Below are 18,763 nucleotides of genomic sequence, written 5' to 3' on the forward strand. Positions count from 1 at the left end.
TATATCCATTTTGACCTTATCTTGATAAATGGCATAAGATATTGGTCTATGTCCAATTTCTGCCATACTGCTCTCTCCAGTTTTTCCAACAGTTTTAACCAAATAATGAATTCTTATCCCCAAAACTTGTCTTTACACTTGTCAAATATAAGGTTACTATATTCATTTGCTGAGTATATTATATGTCTACTCTGTTCCGGTGATTTACCTTCCTAATCCTTAGCCAATACCAAAGAATTTTGATGATTACAACCTTAAAATATAGTTTAAGAATTAGTATATGAATTATCTTTGGAAGATTCTGACAATAGGCTGGCCAAATTGCTCAAATGCCAAAAGTATACTTGCCTAAAAGAGTTTTATGGAGGACTCACACTAGATAAGCACTCACGTGGAGGTCAGAAGAAGTAACACAAAGATACTCCTAAGGTCTTGCTGGAGAATTTTGGAATTGTGAGACATGGGAGACACTGGCACAGGACACTGCCCCAATATGGCATGTCCACATCAAAGGTACTGTGCTCTATGAGCAAAGCAGAATTGCAGAAGCTCAAGAGAAATATAAGACATGCAAATTTAGAGACATCTCCTCTCCAATTGTTCATATAGACTATTTGTATCTGATCTATGGTAGAGCCTTCCAAGATCATATTGTTCTAATCAGTGACAGCTGGACACACCGTATCTTGACTCCAACATAGCAATGTCATTTTGGTGCTCTTGGAATACAAAGAACATCAACCAACTATATTTTTGGATTTTGGATTCCTGCCAAAGTAGGAATTTTTTGGTTCAACTATGCATATTTGTTAAGGAGTAGTGGGAGGAAGGGAGAGTAAATTTTCATTAATTGAAAAAAGTTTAATTTTTAGAAAGCCACCAAACTAAGTAGCATGGACTACTTCAGGATGACAGGCTCCCTCTCATGACAGCTATTCAATTAAAGGCTGGATAACTTCTTGTCAAGATATTGCAGAGAATACTTGCTCAGGCCTAGGTTACAATAGCTAGTCTCTAAGGAGTCTTCCAAATCTGAGCTCCTGTGATTCTCCTGTCCAGGCTATATTCTACATCCAAACCCTTTGCTACCTGGCCAAACCACATAGGAACTGTATCTAAGGATTAGTGGCTGCTCCTTGGTTTGATTTGGGAATAAGAACTCATATAGCAACTTAAAAGTTTATGAAGAATCCTCTTAACGATAAGTAGACAGTGTAAGTATTATTATATCCATTTTAAAGATAAGAAAATTGAAATGCAGAAAAAAGATTAATTGTAAATATTAGAATAATGAACTCAAATGTCCCAAAGAGTAAACCCACTATCCATTCCACTACATCACGATGCTTTAATTTTGACATCTAGCTACAGAAAAAAGGTCTCTACCAGCAGACTATGAGGAATCTATGTTGGTTCTTTTAATCAAGCAGTTAACTTAAGCACATAATTATTCAGCAGGCTACATTTCTGAATTCAAGGGAACCCTACTTCCACCTTTCTGATTAAAGCTAAAGCATCTGAAGGCATATCATCCAAACAAGATGACAAAAGTATAGACAAACTAGAAGAAACCATTAAGATTTACCTATTCATAGACTGAGAATTGGAAGGAACTTTGGAAGGCCTGTATCCTGTTTAAAGTTCCATTGCTTCTTTTTACAGATGAAGAAACTGAGGTCAACAATCAACAAAGAAGAGGCTGATTTAAACCTGGATCTTCAGGAGATCATTATATACTTCAACAACAATACTACATGATGATCAATTCTGATGGACATGGCTCTCTTTAACAATGAGATAAACCAAATCAGTTCCATTTGTTCAATAATGAAGAGAACCAGCTATACCCAGTGAAGGAACTCTGGGAAATGAGTGTGAACCACTACAAAGTATTTCCAGTCCCTATGTTTTTATTCGCTTGCATTTTTGATTTCGTTCTCAGGTTAATTTTACCTTATTTCTAAGTCTGATTTTTCTTGTGCAGCAAAATAACTGTATGGATATATATACATATATTATATTTAAAATATACTTTAACATATTTAACATGTATTGGTCTACTTGCCATCTGGGGGAGGTGGTGGGAGAGAAAAAAGGGAAAAGTTGGAACAGAAGGTTTTGCAAGGGTCGATGCTGAAAAAGTACCCATGCATATGTCTTGTAAATAAAAAGCTATAATAATAAAAAATAAATAAAAATAAATCTGGATCTTCTCATTTCAAGTGCTGAACACTCTCCACTCTCCCTACTGGACTCCCTGTGCAAAGCATCATGATACGTGAGAAGAAGATGCCAGCATAAATAAGAGATCCACCTGACCCTCCAGAGCCTTATGATATACTGGGAAGATAAAACACAAGCACATAATGAGTGATTTTGAGAAAAAGAATAGAATGCAGAAGTACACAGGAGAGGTATAAAGTACCACGAGAGTTCAAAGGAGGAGACATTGCTGGTTGGGGGTGATCCTCCATGATTCTCACAGAGGTGTTCTTTTCTGAGCAGATTTTAGATACAGGCTTTTCAACAGAATGGGGATGGGCAAAGGAAAGGAGGAAGAAGGGCAGCGTTTCAGACTCAGAAAACAGTGTGAGCAAATGATTAGAGAAAGTAAGTCCTGGAACAAGCTCATGGGCCAGTGGGTGGCCAGTTGGCCTGGACCTAAGCACCTGAGATGGCTAGACCTTGAAAGGCTAGGCTAAGGAATCTGGGTATCATTCAGTATGGGACGAGGAGCCATGAGCTTCTGTAGCCACTCTCGAGAAGGCTAACCCTCGGGCCCAGATGATGATGAGCCTTTCTTCCCACAGGTAACTGCCACCAACCACAAGCCTCTCACTGCATGGTGGTCCCAGGAAGGAGGCAGCCATTTCCTCCTCCAGATATTCACTTGGATCTCAGATTAAGACAGATAGTAATAGAAACAACTGGACTTCTTCTCACACCTCAGTAAATCCCAATGAGAACCTGGCAAAGCAGGAAGGGAAGTAAGATTGAGCTGATATTTCTGACTCCAGGCTTAACTACATTATGAATTGCCTGAAAGTATCCTGGGACTTCCTTTGTTGGAACAAAATTGTGGACCTTCCATACTGGAAAAAATTAAATGCAACTCTCACTCTATCCCACCCCAAGCACCCACAATTATGTCTAGCAATGTATAAGCAGCCACTCCCATTAAATTTCACACCCCACCCCAACTTGTTACCACTCCCTCAGAAACTTCCTTGGCACAAACGAAATCCCTTGGAGATGCTAGGGTTCAGCAGGAAGAGCCCTCAGAACTTCAAACTAACCATGGAAATATTATCTCATGATCATATCACTACAGATCCCCATCATACACTTGACCTACATTTCAGATCTGCTGACCAGTTTCCTCTCCCTGTCTTATTTCTTGTCTGGGTGGCTCTAACTAGCTGTAATTGGGATCAAGAACAAGAAGAATAAAGAGAAAGCCTTTTCTGGCTAAACAGATCAAGTTTTCATAAGCAAAATAGAGTAAAGCCTCATTCACCCCAATTTGGAATTGGTGGGGCTTTGGAAAAGAGCTTTATGCTATCAATGAGGTGTTGTTTGCTAAGCAAACAATGATGTGGGCAGGATTGGATGGAGAATGTTACACTTACTTGAAAAAAAAAAGTTTTTGAACACTTTAGGAGCTCTTATGTACTTATAATCAGTGGCAAATCCCTCATGTTCCTAAAACCACATGCTTTACTTGTAAACATAATAGACTAGCTTCTGCGACTGAATAGATTTTGTAACAATTAAGTATACATCTTTCAACATAATCTCTTATTAATTCTAGAGGTTTGTGCCAAACCTGCTATGGTTTGGCTGCTTATGGCCAAATATACAGGGAGAGGGACCATACCAGGGATACTTGTTAAAATGACTGTGTAAAGGCATGTGTTTTAATGGCATGGAACACAGGTATCTAAAACAGTTGGTGGTGCAAGGCCTACAGCCCTGGGCCGGGAGTCAGTTTGAATCTAACCTTAGGCATTTACTAGTTATGTGATCCTGAGCAAATCACTTAACATGTCTACTTCAGTTTCCTCATCTGTAAAATGGGGATAATAACAGCACCTACTTCCCAGAGCTGTGTAAGAATCAAATGAGAGAATATTTCTTTAAAAAAAAAAAAAAAAAAAAAAACACTTAGCAACAGAGACTGGCACATAATCAGCATTACATAAATGCTTATTCTCTTCTCCCTTCTTTTCTTTCTTTTTTTTTTTTTTTTGAAAATTTAATTTTATTTAATAATAACTTTGTATTGACAGAATCCATGCCAGGATAATTTTTACACAGCATTATCCCTTGCAATCACTTATGTTTCATTTTTTCCCCTCCCTCCCTCCTCCCCCCCTCCCTTCTTTTCTAAAGTTATGTTATAGCAAGAGCTCAAAGCCTGTGGTGAATTAACAATGACCCAATGGGACATTATTTTCCAACCTTGTTTTTAACACAGTTGGTTCTGGTCAGAACTGTTTGCCAGTTCTAACTCTGCTACAACTAGGGCAAGTTACTTCTTCCTAGGCCTCAGTTTACCTGATTTGTAAAAGGAGGAGATTGGGACGCAGGTGATTTCTAAAGTGGCTTCCACCTCTCAAATCTTAAGAATAAGTTTCAGAGAAAAGTGAAAGGAAGCTTGGGATTGGTTGCTTCAGCCCACTGTGTTCACCCTTGGATCAACACTGCCACCTACTGAATATACACATTACGGTCAAGTGAGAAGCCAGGGGCAAAAGAAGGACTTGGACTGAATCAGTAGTCTGTCATTCACTCATTCATTCATCCATTCATCCAACAAATATTTATTGCCCACCAACAAGAAGTGAGCTTTGTGCTACATGTTATGGGGGGTAAAACAAAAGAGGATACTCCCTGCCTTCAAGGAGCTTACAATCTAGTTGGGGACATATGTAACTCATAAGGTTATATCTTATGCCCTAAATGAGTTTGGAGCACTGAAAGGGAACTATATTCAGATTAAACTATTTTTAGAGTCAGGACAGACTCTAAAAGAATAAGAGGATTTAAACTAGACTTTGAATGGAAATTATATTTGGTTGGGAGTGGGGAGTACTTCACTAGCAATTATAGGGGGAAAATAAAATTTTAAGTTTACAGAGGAAAAATTTCTAAAACATCCCTATTCTAATCATAAATGGTTACAAGTGGTAAAGGGCTAACTCATACACACACCCTTTCCTATCTATTCTCTAGGCCTGAAAATCTGAAGAAATTATAATAGTTCCAAAGCCAGAGAAGATCAATGACTTACACAGAAAATCTCAAGCCTAGAATCTGGATTTGGGTAACCAGTATTCTCCCCATTCCTATCCTACTTGGAGATTTTTTAAAAATAACAATCAATATATCCTTCTCTCCCCTCTTTTTAGAGATGGAGAACTAAGGTTGTGGAGAAGTACTATGAAACACCCTTGGTATGTTGCTTGGTTCTGTTGAATTGCTTTTGTTCTTTCTTTTTTAAAATCTCCATCACAAGGGATGGCTCCCTGGATTTCAAGAACATGGGTATATTTAGAAGAAAAAAAAGAATGATACAATAACAAAAGATATGAATATAAGTAAGATTGTTTTAAGGAAAAAAAATATGGTGTGAGCAGAGGCTGGAAGATGGGAATGAATGCAGTATTTTATGGGAAAAATCAGCAGCCCAGTTTGGTTACACCAGGGTTTGTATAAGAGATCAGATGGGGATTAGGCCCAGCCCAGTCAGATCTGGACTCCTGTGACACCTTCTTAACTGGACTCTGCTTCCAGTCTCTCCCATTTGTAACCTATCCTCCTCACAGCCAGCCACTAAAATCATCTTTTCTGACAATAGCCCTCTACTCCTCAAAAATCTTCAGGACTCCTGATTATTTCTAAGATAAAATTCAATCTCCTCAACCAAGTATTTCATGATCTTACTCTCTCAGGCTTAGTTCCCTATAACTCACTCCATTCTTGCCACATGGTCCAAATGCCATTCTCTGAAATATATTCCCTCCTCAATTCTGCCTCTTCCATCCAGGTTCAGTTCAAGGGCTCTTGCCACTGGGAAGTTTTTCTGATGTTCCTAGTTGAGAATGCTTCCTCCATCTACATTCTATGGGTTTTTGTTTTGTTTTGTTTTGGTTTGGTTTGGTTTGGTTTGGTTTTCATTTTTATCCTTGCACCCTCCAACATCCAGCTTGAATAGTGATTCGTATATAATAGGTACTTATTTACTAATTCTGAATACTAAACTACTAATGTGTACAAAATAGGCACTAAGTTACTAATTCTGAATACAGCTAAGGAGTTTGGTCTTTATCCTGTTATAATGACAACAATGATAAAAATAACAACAGCAATAATAACTGTAAAATTCAGCAATTATTATTGTATAGACAGTAGGAAGTCCTTGGAGATTTCTAAGCAGAACTTTGCCTTAGGAAGACTAATCTGACAGCTGTGTATAGGATGCATGGTACGGTGGAGAGCATGCTGTACTTGGAGTTGGGTGGTTCTAGTTATGTCAATAGGCCAACCACTAATCTTTCTGGACCTTCATTTCTTCATCTATAAAAGAGGGAGCTGCACTGAATAACTTGTGAGATCTCCCAAGGCTCAAAATCTATAATCCTATGATGGCTGCAACATAAGACTAGAAACAGAAAAACAATTGGAAGGCTGAGCAATTAGCCAGAAGGAGATGAAGGCCACAACCTGAGATGCTGCTTATTGAATTGGGCTGGTCTCAATTTTTACCAAGATCTCCAAGAGACCTTGCATCATCATTTCTGGGGTTCAAGCCCTACCTCCTTCACAAACCATAGTGTCAGAAAGTCAGCAGCAGCAGAGCAGTGGTGAGACACAGCATGGAAGGAACACATGAATCTGACGCTCAGAGGAACTGGCTTCTGGGTTAGGTCAGACACTAACTAGCAATATAGCTTTGGGACCAAATCACCTTACTTTTCAAGTCTGGTTCACTGTCTATAAAATGGGGTTCATTATTCTTGCTCTGTCTATCTTCCTGGGGCACTCAGAGAACTAAATGAGAAATGTACAAGAAAATATTATAGGCACAATATTTTCATGTGTGTATATATACATATATATGTGTGTGTGTGTATATACATATATATGTGTGTGTGTATATATACATATATATGTGTGTGTGTGTATATATACATATATATATATGTGTATATATATATATATATATATATATATATATATATATATATGAATGAAAGTTAATTATTACTAATACTGGATGATCTTCACCTAGTTGAGGCTAGGAACTGTTTCAGTTTTATGTTTGTTTCCCTTGCAATCTGGTTATTTACATGTTGAATGCAAATCTAGAACTCTTAGAGAACAGGAATTATTTTTGCTTTTCTTTATACACCCAACATTTAGCACAATGCTGGCACATATTAGTTTCTTAATAGGTGCTTGTACAATTGAAATGAATTTAACTGAAGTATCTCTAATATCTCCTCCAGTTCTAAAATGCTATGATCTTATTATACCCTAATTACACAGTTTCATATCAAAACTCTCCTTCTCTGAATTCCCATATCACTTATTACAGTAGCAAATGTTATGCAATCACACCCTTTTGGTATGTCTTATAAACCATGCCTCTGCTGCTATCTCATTCTGGAATCTCCCTCAACTCTGAACACTTTAACCATTCATCCAGTCTTTCTCCATTAAAAGGCCTGCCTCCTTTCTCTCACCCTTGAGCTCCTTCTTAAACCTACAAGGCCCTTCAAGCCTTTCTCAGTCCTGTTCCTGATTTCCAAACCAATCATCTCAGGAAGGTTACTCTCATCTTCCTCCTTCCCTTCCCAGCATACTTTAGTGTGGCACCTTCCCTATTGGAATCCAAGTTCCTCAAGGTCAGGGACTATCTTTCTTTTTATTTGTTTCTGCATCCCTAGGAACATAATAAGCACTTAGTAAATGCTAGATTAATGTCTAAAAGCACATTCTAAGCATCTGAAACAATCAGTCAAGAAGCTTTATTGGGCCATATTATGTGACAAGAACTACACTAGCTGGCTGGAAATACAAAGGCCAAAAATATTATCACTGCCCTCAAGGAGTTCACAATTTTACAGGGGAGGCAACATACAAACAATGATGAGAGGCAGAGACTTCATCCTCTAGTTTCTAGGCCTGAAGAGGTATTTTTTACCCAACTGAGCCTCCAAACCCTATTTAGCCTTGTTGCCTAAAGAGTTCATAACAAGTGAGGCAGGAAGAGGGATGGGGCCTTCTTGACTTTATTGGATAACACTTACCCCTGGAATCTCTAAAAGGCCAGAGACCAGAAGAGGCAGCTTTAAGGCGGCCACACTGCCCGTGACTCCCACGAGAATGTGGATGTTCTTTTTCAATGATGAGATAGCTGTTCCTGATTCAGGCACTGACTCTGAACAGGCTGCCCCAGCATCAGGCCCTGGAGAACCACACGTCCTGGACATCATGGGGTGACTTGGCAGCTGTGTTCAGGACCTAAAGACAGAGCAAGGACCATTTTCTCAGTTCTTTTCCCTCACAAAGTCAGGCCACCCAACTGGGCTAAAAATTGGTGCCAGGAACTTCAACTAAGAAGTTTCATTGTTTGTTTGTAAACAGCATACTTAAAGAGGTAAACACTGTACAGAGAGGTATTGTGCCAACACCGCAGAAACAAACACTTTTGGTAGGGAACCAAGTTCAAGCACTCTTTCCAAATTCCCAGATTTCTCTGGGACGTTCCTATTGGTAAGGGATCATCTTGAGTTTTTCCTCACCTGTTTATATGCCATTCATGTCAGTCTCATACATGGAGAGGTCCTAGCTTTCCTTAATCCTACCACTGTGCCTCTGAAATTATGATTCTATCATCAACAAGCTACCCTTCACATTAGACTTAGGTTCTTACCCAAAATTACTTTATGTTTACTCTTATATGTGCAAGTAGTTCCTTTCTTAAAATAAGTAAAGGTTATTTCATTATCTCTGTATACTCAGTACCTAGGATAGCATACAATTGTTTAATAAATGTTTGTTAAATTGAGTTGAACTACTGTGTCTGGAGAAGGATTCTCAAAGTTTACCTCATCAAAACTTGCAAATTTTGCTGGAGAAGGACCAAGAAAAGCCAGTCACCTAATGGACATAATGAATAGTATTACTAGGTTACAATATATGGGAACAAGATTCATAGACATAAGAAAGCACCTGTGAACAAGATGATATGGCACAGTGCTAAGGGTGGAATACAAGCTAAATTTAAGGTAGAAAAGCTCTAAGACTGAAAGAGTTGTGGGCAAAACAAAGATCCAATAGACTTAAGCATTGTAAGGGGTAGAGACAATTTTCTTTTTTGCCTTTATATCCCAAAGTACCTTGCAAATGATAGATGCCTCATGAAATGCTTATTGAATGAATGGAAACACCAAAGAAGTATATCTAACAATATATAAAGAACCTGCCATGAAAGAAAACTGGACAATCAACTGGAGAACCTGCCTTCTCTCCTAACAGTCTCTGGCAGCCCATGGCCATCTGTAAGGAAGAGAAACCCCTACCTGACACCTTTCTCCAAAATTCTAATGAGGAATGAAAAAGACAAAGAGAATTAAGTAAATGTAAATTAATTTTTGGCAATTTGAGCTTCTATGAGCCACTTTTCCACATAAAGACCCCAACCAGAAGAGACCAGACTTTTCAGAGTAATGACTGAGATTGCTGCATTATCACGTGCAGCACAAATTGGTGACATCTTGATCTAACTTATCAGCCACAAGATCCCCAGAGTACCAGCTACCTTCTGGTCTGGGCTATGCTGCCCCAGTGGCAGTGACATGAATAGAACAGCCCAGTTGGAAAACTAACCACCAAAATGAATATACTAAAAGATTACTGAACTGCAAGAAATGGCTATGAAGAATCCAAAAATGAAAGTAAAATACAAAGTAAAAACAGGCCCAACCTGGAAGAGGCTTACATTCTTCTGGGGGAAGCAATATATACACAGGTAAGAAAATACAAAGTAATGGGGGAAGGTCAGGCTAACAAGTGGAATCCAGAAATGACTGTATTATAATGATGTAAGAACAAAAGGAAACTATCTCATTTTTAAATATAAGGAACTGCTACTGGGATATATGATGTTATTCAACCAGTTGTGCTGGGAAAGCCAGTCTTGCCAGCTAGTGGGGAGAGTTTGCGTTTTTCTGAGACTAAGGTGCTCCCCTTTCTCACAATTCCCAAGGGAAGGAAGAGATGAATTCTGTGCTGTACTCCAAACCTGTCAGCCAGACTGAGCAAGAGTGGAGAGGAGCTCTGGCTTTCTGTTTGGAACTGGGTTTCTTCCTGGCATCTCAAGAGTTTTCTCATCATGTTATCTTCATCACCTCTGGGGAGCAGGTGACCCTGGAGAAATCAGTTCAGTTTAAAGGCAGGAAGCCAGCCTTTTATTTCTTTTGTCTCTCCCCAGAACTGGGCCCCACCCAAACATAATGAATGGGCAGAATTGTTTTGTCTCAGTTCCCAGGTGTGAGTGCTCTGCCCTGTTTGAAAAAAACACTGTGCATACCCTGCACATGCTGCGTGCCCCTTCCCTTCTACCCCCTACCCCTGCTTCTGGAGAGCAGGGGCTGCCTCCTATTGGTCTACGTAGGCCCAGGAAGATGGGACAGAGCCAGAGGCAGTGTTCAGAGAGCATGTGACCCAGGAAAGGCACTTATCTCTCCAGATAACTCCAGATAACACTCCAGGAAATTTACTTTCTCTAAACCAACAGTAAATGCTTAATAAAGGCTCACCCCACCAATGCATAAACCAACAAGTTTTTGTTAAGTATCCATCATGTGCCAGACACTCTGCTAGGCACTGAGGAAACAGACAAAAGCAAACAGTCCCAGACCTTAATTCATTCCTTTCTATGGCCCTGGGTTAGATCTGCAGGGTGGGAGTAAGGGATGGGGGTAGTTACAAATTAATCGGTATATACCAAATTCCACAAAGGGTAGTGGGGGATTCCTGTCTTTGTGACTGTGGTCCAGTCACTCCTCCAGCTGACAGTTCTTCCTCTATAAATAAGGGAGCTGGACTCAGTGGACTTGCTAAGGGCCTTCCAACTGCCGAGCTGTTATCGCATGATCATCCTTTCCAGGTCACTGCTCTAAGTAGTTGTTGTGGAGGCAGGACAATAATGGAAATACGATTTATATGCTTCCAGGCTAAGAGTTTATAGCAGTGAGTCTGTATTTACTTTAAATTAAAATTAAATACCAAATCAATAAAGCTGTTACTACAACCTGATCATGCTGGATTCATGAACTGACACAATGGGATGAGGGTGGAGTGCCAAAGCACGCCCTCATCTCTATCTTCCCCCAAGTCATGTCATAAAGACATGGTTCGTGCAGGTTCAAGTACTCTCATAACTTCCAATGCCACAGAAGCTGAAAATTCTTGGCTCAAGTTCAAACAGTTGGCTAATGGGTAATCATGAATCTACTCCATATAAGATTCAAAACCAACAATGAAAGGACCCAATGCCCACTGTTCTATGCTGATCCCACCTGTCAGTATAAACATAATTAACAGTCTCTTTTCTGTTGTAGTTGCTTTAAAGGTAAGCCCACAAAAAACTACAACTGTTAAGATTTAGTCAAGAAATTAAACTAATCATGTATCCACTAACGATTTTTAAGAAAAGAGTGGAGGACTGATTTTCAAGGAGGGAAGTTTTCCCAAGTTATTCATTTAAAAGATGTTTTATTGGTGCCTTTTGTTTTCATATCACAAAAATTTCTGGAAATATTCCCTTATTCTCCTAAGCTGAAACCTCTTTGGTTTCAAAGAAAAACAGAAAACACAAAAAATTCAAGGGTATTTTAAGTAGAATCTAGCTTTGAAGCTATAGGCAACAAAATATGTATTAGCTTAGTCAAAAATCCAGTCACTAACTATGTAACAGATAACCAATTAATATATGTAAAGCATTTTGCAAACATTAAAATATTATATAAATATTGCCGATTATTACTATTAATGACAGAGTTGACAATTTACATACAAAACATCTGATGTTTTAAAACTTTAATTTACAACTATTAGTCATCCTTACTATAAGGATGAGAAGAAAACTAATGCTCAGAAGTCATATACCTATAAAAGACCTCACAGGTGAGAACAAGGTGAAAGAACCAGAATTTAGCTCCAAGACTTAGGATTCCAAATTGAGTGCTTTTTCTTTCTTTTTTTTTAAGTGTAGTACACAAAGAATACTGAAAAGAGTCAGAATGCCTGGTATTGAGTTCTGGCTCTAACATTTGCTGTCGGACTGAAAGACTTAAATCTGGATAAGATCTTCAAGATGAGTCACACTCTCTGTTGAAAACAACCTGTTTTCTGATCCATAAAATGGGAATGATACCAGCTCTCTGTATAGCTCACCAAAGACAAGTGGATTAAATGAAATAACGCTGTAATAGAAATAATCTGCTTTGTAAGATATGAAGTGTGATTGGAATGTTAGGTGTTACTGTACCAAAAGCTGTGGGGTCTGTTCCTATACTTCCTGGCAGGGATAGCATCTGGCCTCAGGAGAGTACCTGGCTGGAGGGGTGAGTGGGGGGACAGAGAAAGACAGTTTTTGATAAGGGCAGGGGAATAGATTTGACTAAATGATTTCTGGAGGTCCCCGGTATGCTATGAAAAACAAAAGGTTTAAAAAAAAAAAAGATGGATGCCGCCTCCCAGTGGACAACCAGAGACAATGGGTGTCCTGGGCATTCAGATAAAAGCTTTCTTTCTTCAAGGTAATGACCACAAAATCCAGAAAATCCAAAACGTACAGTATCCTTCCTTAAATCCATGTTGTCTTATTGTGTGTCCATTTGACACACAAAAATGTTTTTGAATAAAAACTACTTCCTAAGTGAGTCACTCTATGACTCACTGGTATGTGGGCCACTCGACGTCCATCTAGAAATACGTAAGAAGAGACCTTTTCTCACAGCATGAAGTTCTGGACCACCTCATGGGCCAATTAAAGGTAAGACCAAGTGAATGCTGTATTTCTTAAAGAATCAGTCTAACCTTTTATTCCATTAAGTGATGATGGTCCACCTCCCAAACTAGAGAAAGAGTCTGTGTCTTACCTCCTGAACAGTATAACACCTTGTTAGTGTGTCAATATTTACTAAATGCACATAATTTTAAAACATATTTTTAATAATTCTGCTCTCCAAGGCACAAGGGAGTTTATCTTGTGATAAATCAAGGGTCCAATACTTCAGGGTGACTTTGTTTAAACAAGGCGCTTAAATCTCTCTTTTTTTTCCTCTATATGAAATGAGAAGGTTGAACTGGATTGTTATGAGGGGCAGGTGCGCCACTGGAGGCTTCAAGTCTCAGAAGATGTGCCTTACATAAAAGCTTTGTCCTGGCTGACTAATAGAGCAAGGAGCAAGATTCTGCTATCCAACCTAGTCTAATAAAAAGGGAACCTGACCTGTGTATGAATCTGAGCTCTTCATACACAGAATCTGTGACGTGACTTCCAGTGACTCATAATTATTGACATTTATTTAAGGCTAAAAGTTCTTTATAAGTAAACAGTTTGAGGGCAGAGACCATTTCCTTATTGGTTTTGTATCTTCCTGCTCCTAAGCAGTGCCTGGCACACAGTACATATTTAATAAATGCTCAATTATTTCACTTGAATCACATCTGAGATACTCAGGTTCTTGAAGATTTATCTGCCTAAGGTCCGACAGACAGATAGTAACTATGATTGGATTTGAATCCAGGCTTCCTAATTCCAAATATAAGACTCTTTCCATTTTTTCCAAGTTATACTGTCAGATTCACAGAATACTCTTAATTTTCTCATAGATAGATAGATAGATAGATAGAAAGAAAGATATAGATATAGATAGGTAGATAGATGGATAGATAGATAGATAGATAGATGGATAGATGGAAAGATAAATAGATAGAAAGATATAGATATAGATAGGTGGATAGACGGATAGAGAGAGAGATATAGACAGATAAGATAGATCTATAGATATAAATATAGATAGATAGATAGATAGATAGATAGATAGATGATAGATAGATAGATAGATAGATAGAAAGATATAGATATAGATAGGTAGATAGATGGATAGATAAATAGATAGATAGATGGATAGATGGAAAGATAGATAGAAAGATATAGATATAGATAGATAGGTGGATAGATGGATAGAGAGATATAGATAGATAAGACAGATCTATAGATATAAATATAGATAGATAGATAGATGATAGATAGATAGATTTCCCACATATATTCCCCAACTCCTCTATAACAGGGATTCCCAGTTACTTACACTGTACTTTACACTTACTCCCGAGAAGTAGAAATTTGCCAAGGGAATAAGGGGAATAGTTGGTAAATACCACTATTTACCAGACAGTCTTAGTAGCAGGATGGCGCTGGGCCAGTCACTTAGTCTGCACGCCTCAGTTTCCTCCTTTGTAAAATGTGCGTAAGAGCAGCACGTGCCTTTTAGGAGTGTTGTGAGGATCAAATGCGATAGGACCCTATGATTTCAATGGATGATATAATAACATTTTTACAACTCAAATGAGATGTGTCAAACCCCAAGCGAGTGAATCTTAAAGCTGTATTCTATTCCCCCTTTAAGGGCTGCAAAGTGCTTGGCACATACACACACACACACACAAACATATGTATACTATATAACATTTGTATATATAGCATGTGCACAGATAAAATACACACATGTGCACATATTTCCGTTATATACAGGTGTTATATGTAGCATGTTATATACTTATATATAACAAATAAAAATACATATTAAATAAATTTTTATAATACATATAAATCTGTATAACAATGCATAATTAAACGTTTGTGTACAATATATTCATCTCGCTATCTACGATCTTATGGTTTAATGGGATAATAGTTAATGATCAGCATTTTTATATTGCATATGATAATCGATTATTTATATTCTCTATAAACGGAGGCCCAGTGAGGCTGCTCAAGGTCACAACCTTTCACCCTTCCCCGAGGTGGAAATGAAGACCCCTCCCCACCTACCCCTCCCACTGAGGACTTCCGCTCCGTGAGTGACTCATTTCCTCTCTCTGGGCCTCAGTTTCCTCCACTGTAAGATAACTATAATCTCAAAGGCCCGTTCCAGCTCAAACAGCTGGGATCCTACAAGACGCCCGCCCAGCACACCCACCCCCTCCCCTTGGCCCCCTCGGAGACGAGCTCACTTTCTGCCTCACCCCTAAGCCAAGTAGGTCTCCCAGCGGCCCGCCAAATCTCGCGACACTTCAATTCCTACACCCGTAACCCGAGCATGATAACCTCGCGAGAGACTACGTGTGACCAAAGGCGCATAGCCTCCTGGGAGTTGTAGTTTATGACTAGTCGTTCCTTCTCCAATGTGGAACGATCTACTGCGCAGGATCGGGCTTCCGAGTCTCTGGGGAGAAGTCCACGCCCACTTTGACTTCCATCCCGGCTCGTTCCTCCCACCTGTATTAAGTGCTTTCCCTCGGCGTGGGCTGAGAACTGCAGATAAAGGCGCGGTGTGCTGTCGGTCTTTGATTTTTAAGTATTTGATAGAGCCAAAGCCACCTGCACAAAACGGTCACTGAGCACGAAGGCTTTTGTGGGTGACTTCTAGCTGCTCTGGACCCGTTTGTATGGAATGATTTACACGCAGCCTCTCCTCCCCTCCCCCCCCTTTCCTCCTACACCCCACCCCCACCCCCGTGAGACTGTAAACTCCTCGAGGGCAGGATCTTTTACCTGTTTTTGTATTCCCATGCCTAGCACAGGGCCAGGCCCGTTAAAGGGCGCTCCATAAAAGTCTCCTGACCAGGGCTCGCACTCGGTGCTCCCATTTCTGAGCTCCTCCAATGTTTAGAATCCAATCCGCAGAGTTTGGCACGGCACGTGCTGGAACTTGTAGCTTCAGGAACGTATAGCACGCAAAGGACCGAGTCTTCCTTAGAAGGTTTAATTAGCACAGAGTACTCGGCGAACATGTACACGTTCCCATTATATATGGGTGTTACACATAAATGCTGTATGTAACAGGATTCCTATTTATACACACCCGTTGGTTGAGATCCCCTTGCTGCATGGCGCCCTAATACATGGTTCCCTACCCAGATCCTCAAGGAGCCCAAGACAACCACCCTTAAGAAGCTCCCCCTAATTAACCTTTCCCTTTCAATAATTGTTATATCTTTATACTTCTGCAATTCTACACATGCATATCAGATATGTGCACGTTATATAGAAATGCACACGTATGTATCTAGGAAGATAGATTAGGATATATCTGTGGGTATATATATATGTACAAAGATAATACACTTTTCTCATATTACATCATGATTTGACATTTTAGAGTGAGATAATCTAAACTCTGTGCTTCTATTTCCTCTCCCTTCATTTTCCTCTGCCTTCCATCCTCAACATTGCACTGAACCTGCTTTCTCCAAAATTACCAGTGATCTCTTAGAAAATCTGATGACATTTCTCAATGTTCATCCTTCTCGGCAGCCTTTAACATTGATCACGATTTTCACTTTTCTCTTGGTTTCTATGACGCTGCTCTCTGCTGATTCTCCTCCTATCTGACGATTCCTCAAGTTTCCTTCACTGATTCTTCACTCCCTAGATGTCTCCAAGGGCTTTGTCCTGAAAGCTCTTTTCTTCTCACTTGGTGCTCCCATCAGCTTCCATGGGTTCAGTTTTCATAAATGCAGACAATTTCTCACCTTCCTCTCTCTTCTGAACTCTAGTCCCACACCACCCAAAAGATGCCTTTGGGGCATCTTAACCTGTACAGTCCATAAGCTTTTCAGATTCAATCCACCCAATCAGAATTCGTTTCCTTTCTCCCTAAATCTTCTCTTCTTCTGAACTTCTGAACGTGCACCATCATCCTCCTGGCTCGAAACTTTAATGTCATTCTTGACTCCAATCTCAAACAGTCCGAGTACCAACCTCAGTCAAATCTAGTTGTTTCTGCCTTTACATCTCTCACATACATGCCCTTCTTTCTCTCCATTCCCATAGCCACATCCTACTTTCAGACCCTCATCTCTTCTCATCTGAATTTCCAGCGGTCTTCTGGATAGTCTCCCTGTCTCATCTCTCTAGTGCAGTCCATCTACCACCCAGCTGCACAGTGATTTCCTAGCAGCTCAGCTTTAACCAAGACATCTCCCTCCTCAAACTCCAATGGCTCCCTACCATCAAATATGAAATCCCAAACTTGGACTCTTCCTACCTTTCCAGTCTTTTTTATACTTTGCTTCCTTCATGAATTCTATTTGAGATTCCTTATACATGACTGTTTCCCAGTTCCATGCCTTAGCCCTGAATGTCCCCCCTCCTCACCTCTAACTCCTAGCTTACCTGGCTTCCTTAAAGACTAATCTTACATTCTTTTGCAGGTCTTAGTTCTCACTCATCCAATTCAACTAGAGCCTCTCTTCAGACATTCCCTTCCATCTACTCTGTATATATTTTGTATGTACATAGTAGTTTGTCATCTCTACCATTAGCGTATGAGTTCCTTGAAGGGAGTGAGACAAGAAACTGTTCTCAAGACAGTAAACTGAAGTAGTCCAGACCCTAGGCCCAAGTTTGTTTAATTATCTGACTTTGGAAAAGGAGCAAATCTTGCTCACCCAGCAGAAATATTTTAAATAATCCAGACCCTTGCTTCCCTTGCTTAATTTTCTACCTAACAGAAATATTTGGAATACTTTCAGCACCTCTTGCTTAATTGATTGCTTATCTCTGAAATAACCCAAACCTTCTTGCATGTTTGCAATACTTTTTACCCAACCCCATTGCTTAACTAAGACCCCCAGGTCCACATAGAGACCCACCTGCATACAGGAGAGAAATAAGGGAATAAGATCAGAGATAGCCAATAATTTTAAAGGTTAACAGGAGGTGGGGTGGGATGGGGGTATGTGGGTCTGTGGTTTTCGGCTATATAATCCTGCTTTTTGCTTCTGTAAAGTGGCTTCCCTACCCCAGATTTTCTGGTGGAGTAACTACCCCGCTTCTCTCAAGAAAATTGAAATAAAGAAACGTTCTGTTTGCATCTAGAGAGGTCTCTGAGTAATCAATCTGAGTTAGGGTCTTTTCATCCCACACAGGAAGGATGGTGTTTTTGATTATCTCCAGCAGTTGGCACAGTGCCTGACACATATTAAGTACTTAATCAATTATTTGTTGACTATCTAGGACTCAAGTTGGACTGGATTTCAAGCTGCACGAATAGAATCCTAAAATAAATGGTTGTCGTCCTACATACCTGAAGAGGACCAAAGTGACATCACTATGTTAGTTACAGGGTATCTATCCAGCTGTGGCTGATCAGACGGATACAAGCTCGGGATGCTGTGCCACAAGTCAGACACAAATGATCCCTATGAATGTTTGGGGTAGCGTCTCTAATTTTGTACATCTCATGTTTTTGGGGGGCTAATTTAAGCTTTGCTCAAAGAGCCCAGCACCTTCTCTGATGAGAAATGCGGGTGGTCCCGTGCCATCCCGTGTCATAAAATCACTTAACAGCTGTGTGATCATGGAGCAAGTCACCCAAAATAAATACAAACATGATGATGAAGAGCCCAGTGAAGAGATCTGCCTAAGAACAAAGGGCACAGTGCACGTTGGAGG

General features: G+C 39.7%; 1 protein-coding gene across 5 annotated transcripts in view; it reads right to left on the bottom strand.

Annotated features, from left to right (window-relative positions):
• Nucleotides 1-15,418, bottom strand: part of PPCDC (phosphopantothenoylcysteine decarboxylase) — a 58,037-nt gene extending 42,619 nt beyond the window's left edge. For 3 of the 5 annotated variants that reach the window (XM_051982225.1, XM_051982224.1, XM_051982221.1), the window contains exons 1-2: nucleotides 15,331-15,418; nucleotides 8,316-8,529 (exon numbers count right to left, since the gene is read on the bottom strand). In XM_051982225.1, coding sequence (XP_051838185.1) covers nucleotides 8,316-8,501 — 186 coding nt within the window. In that variant the 5' untranslated portion in view covers nucleotides 8,502-8,529; nucleotides 15,331-15,418. Of the gene's footprint in view, nucleotides 1-8,315; nucleotides 8,530-15,136; nucleotides 15,269-15,318 lie in introns of those variants that run through there. The other 2 variants (XM_051982223.1, XM_051982222.1) reach the window with 2 other exon arrangements.
• Nucleotides 15,419-18,763: the final 3,345 nt, after the last annotated feature.

Source organism: Antechinus flavipes, chromosome 2, assembly GCF_016432865.1.
Source record: "Antechinus flavipes isolate AdamAnt ecotype Samford, QLD, Australia chromosome 2, AdamAnt_v2, whole genome shotgun sequence".
Classification (NCBI taxonomy): domain Eukaryota; kingdom Metazoa; phylum Chordata; class Mammalia; order Dasyuromorphia; family Dasyuridae; genus Antechinus; species Antechinus flavipes.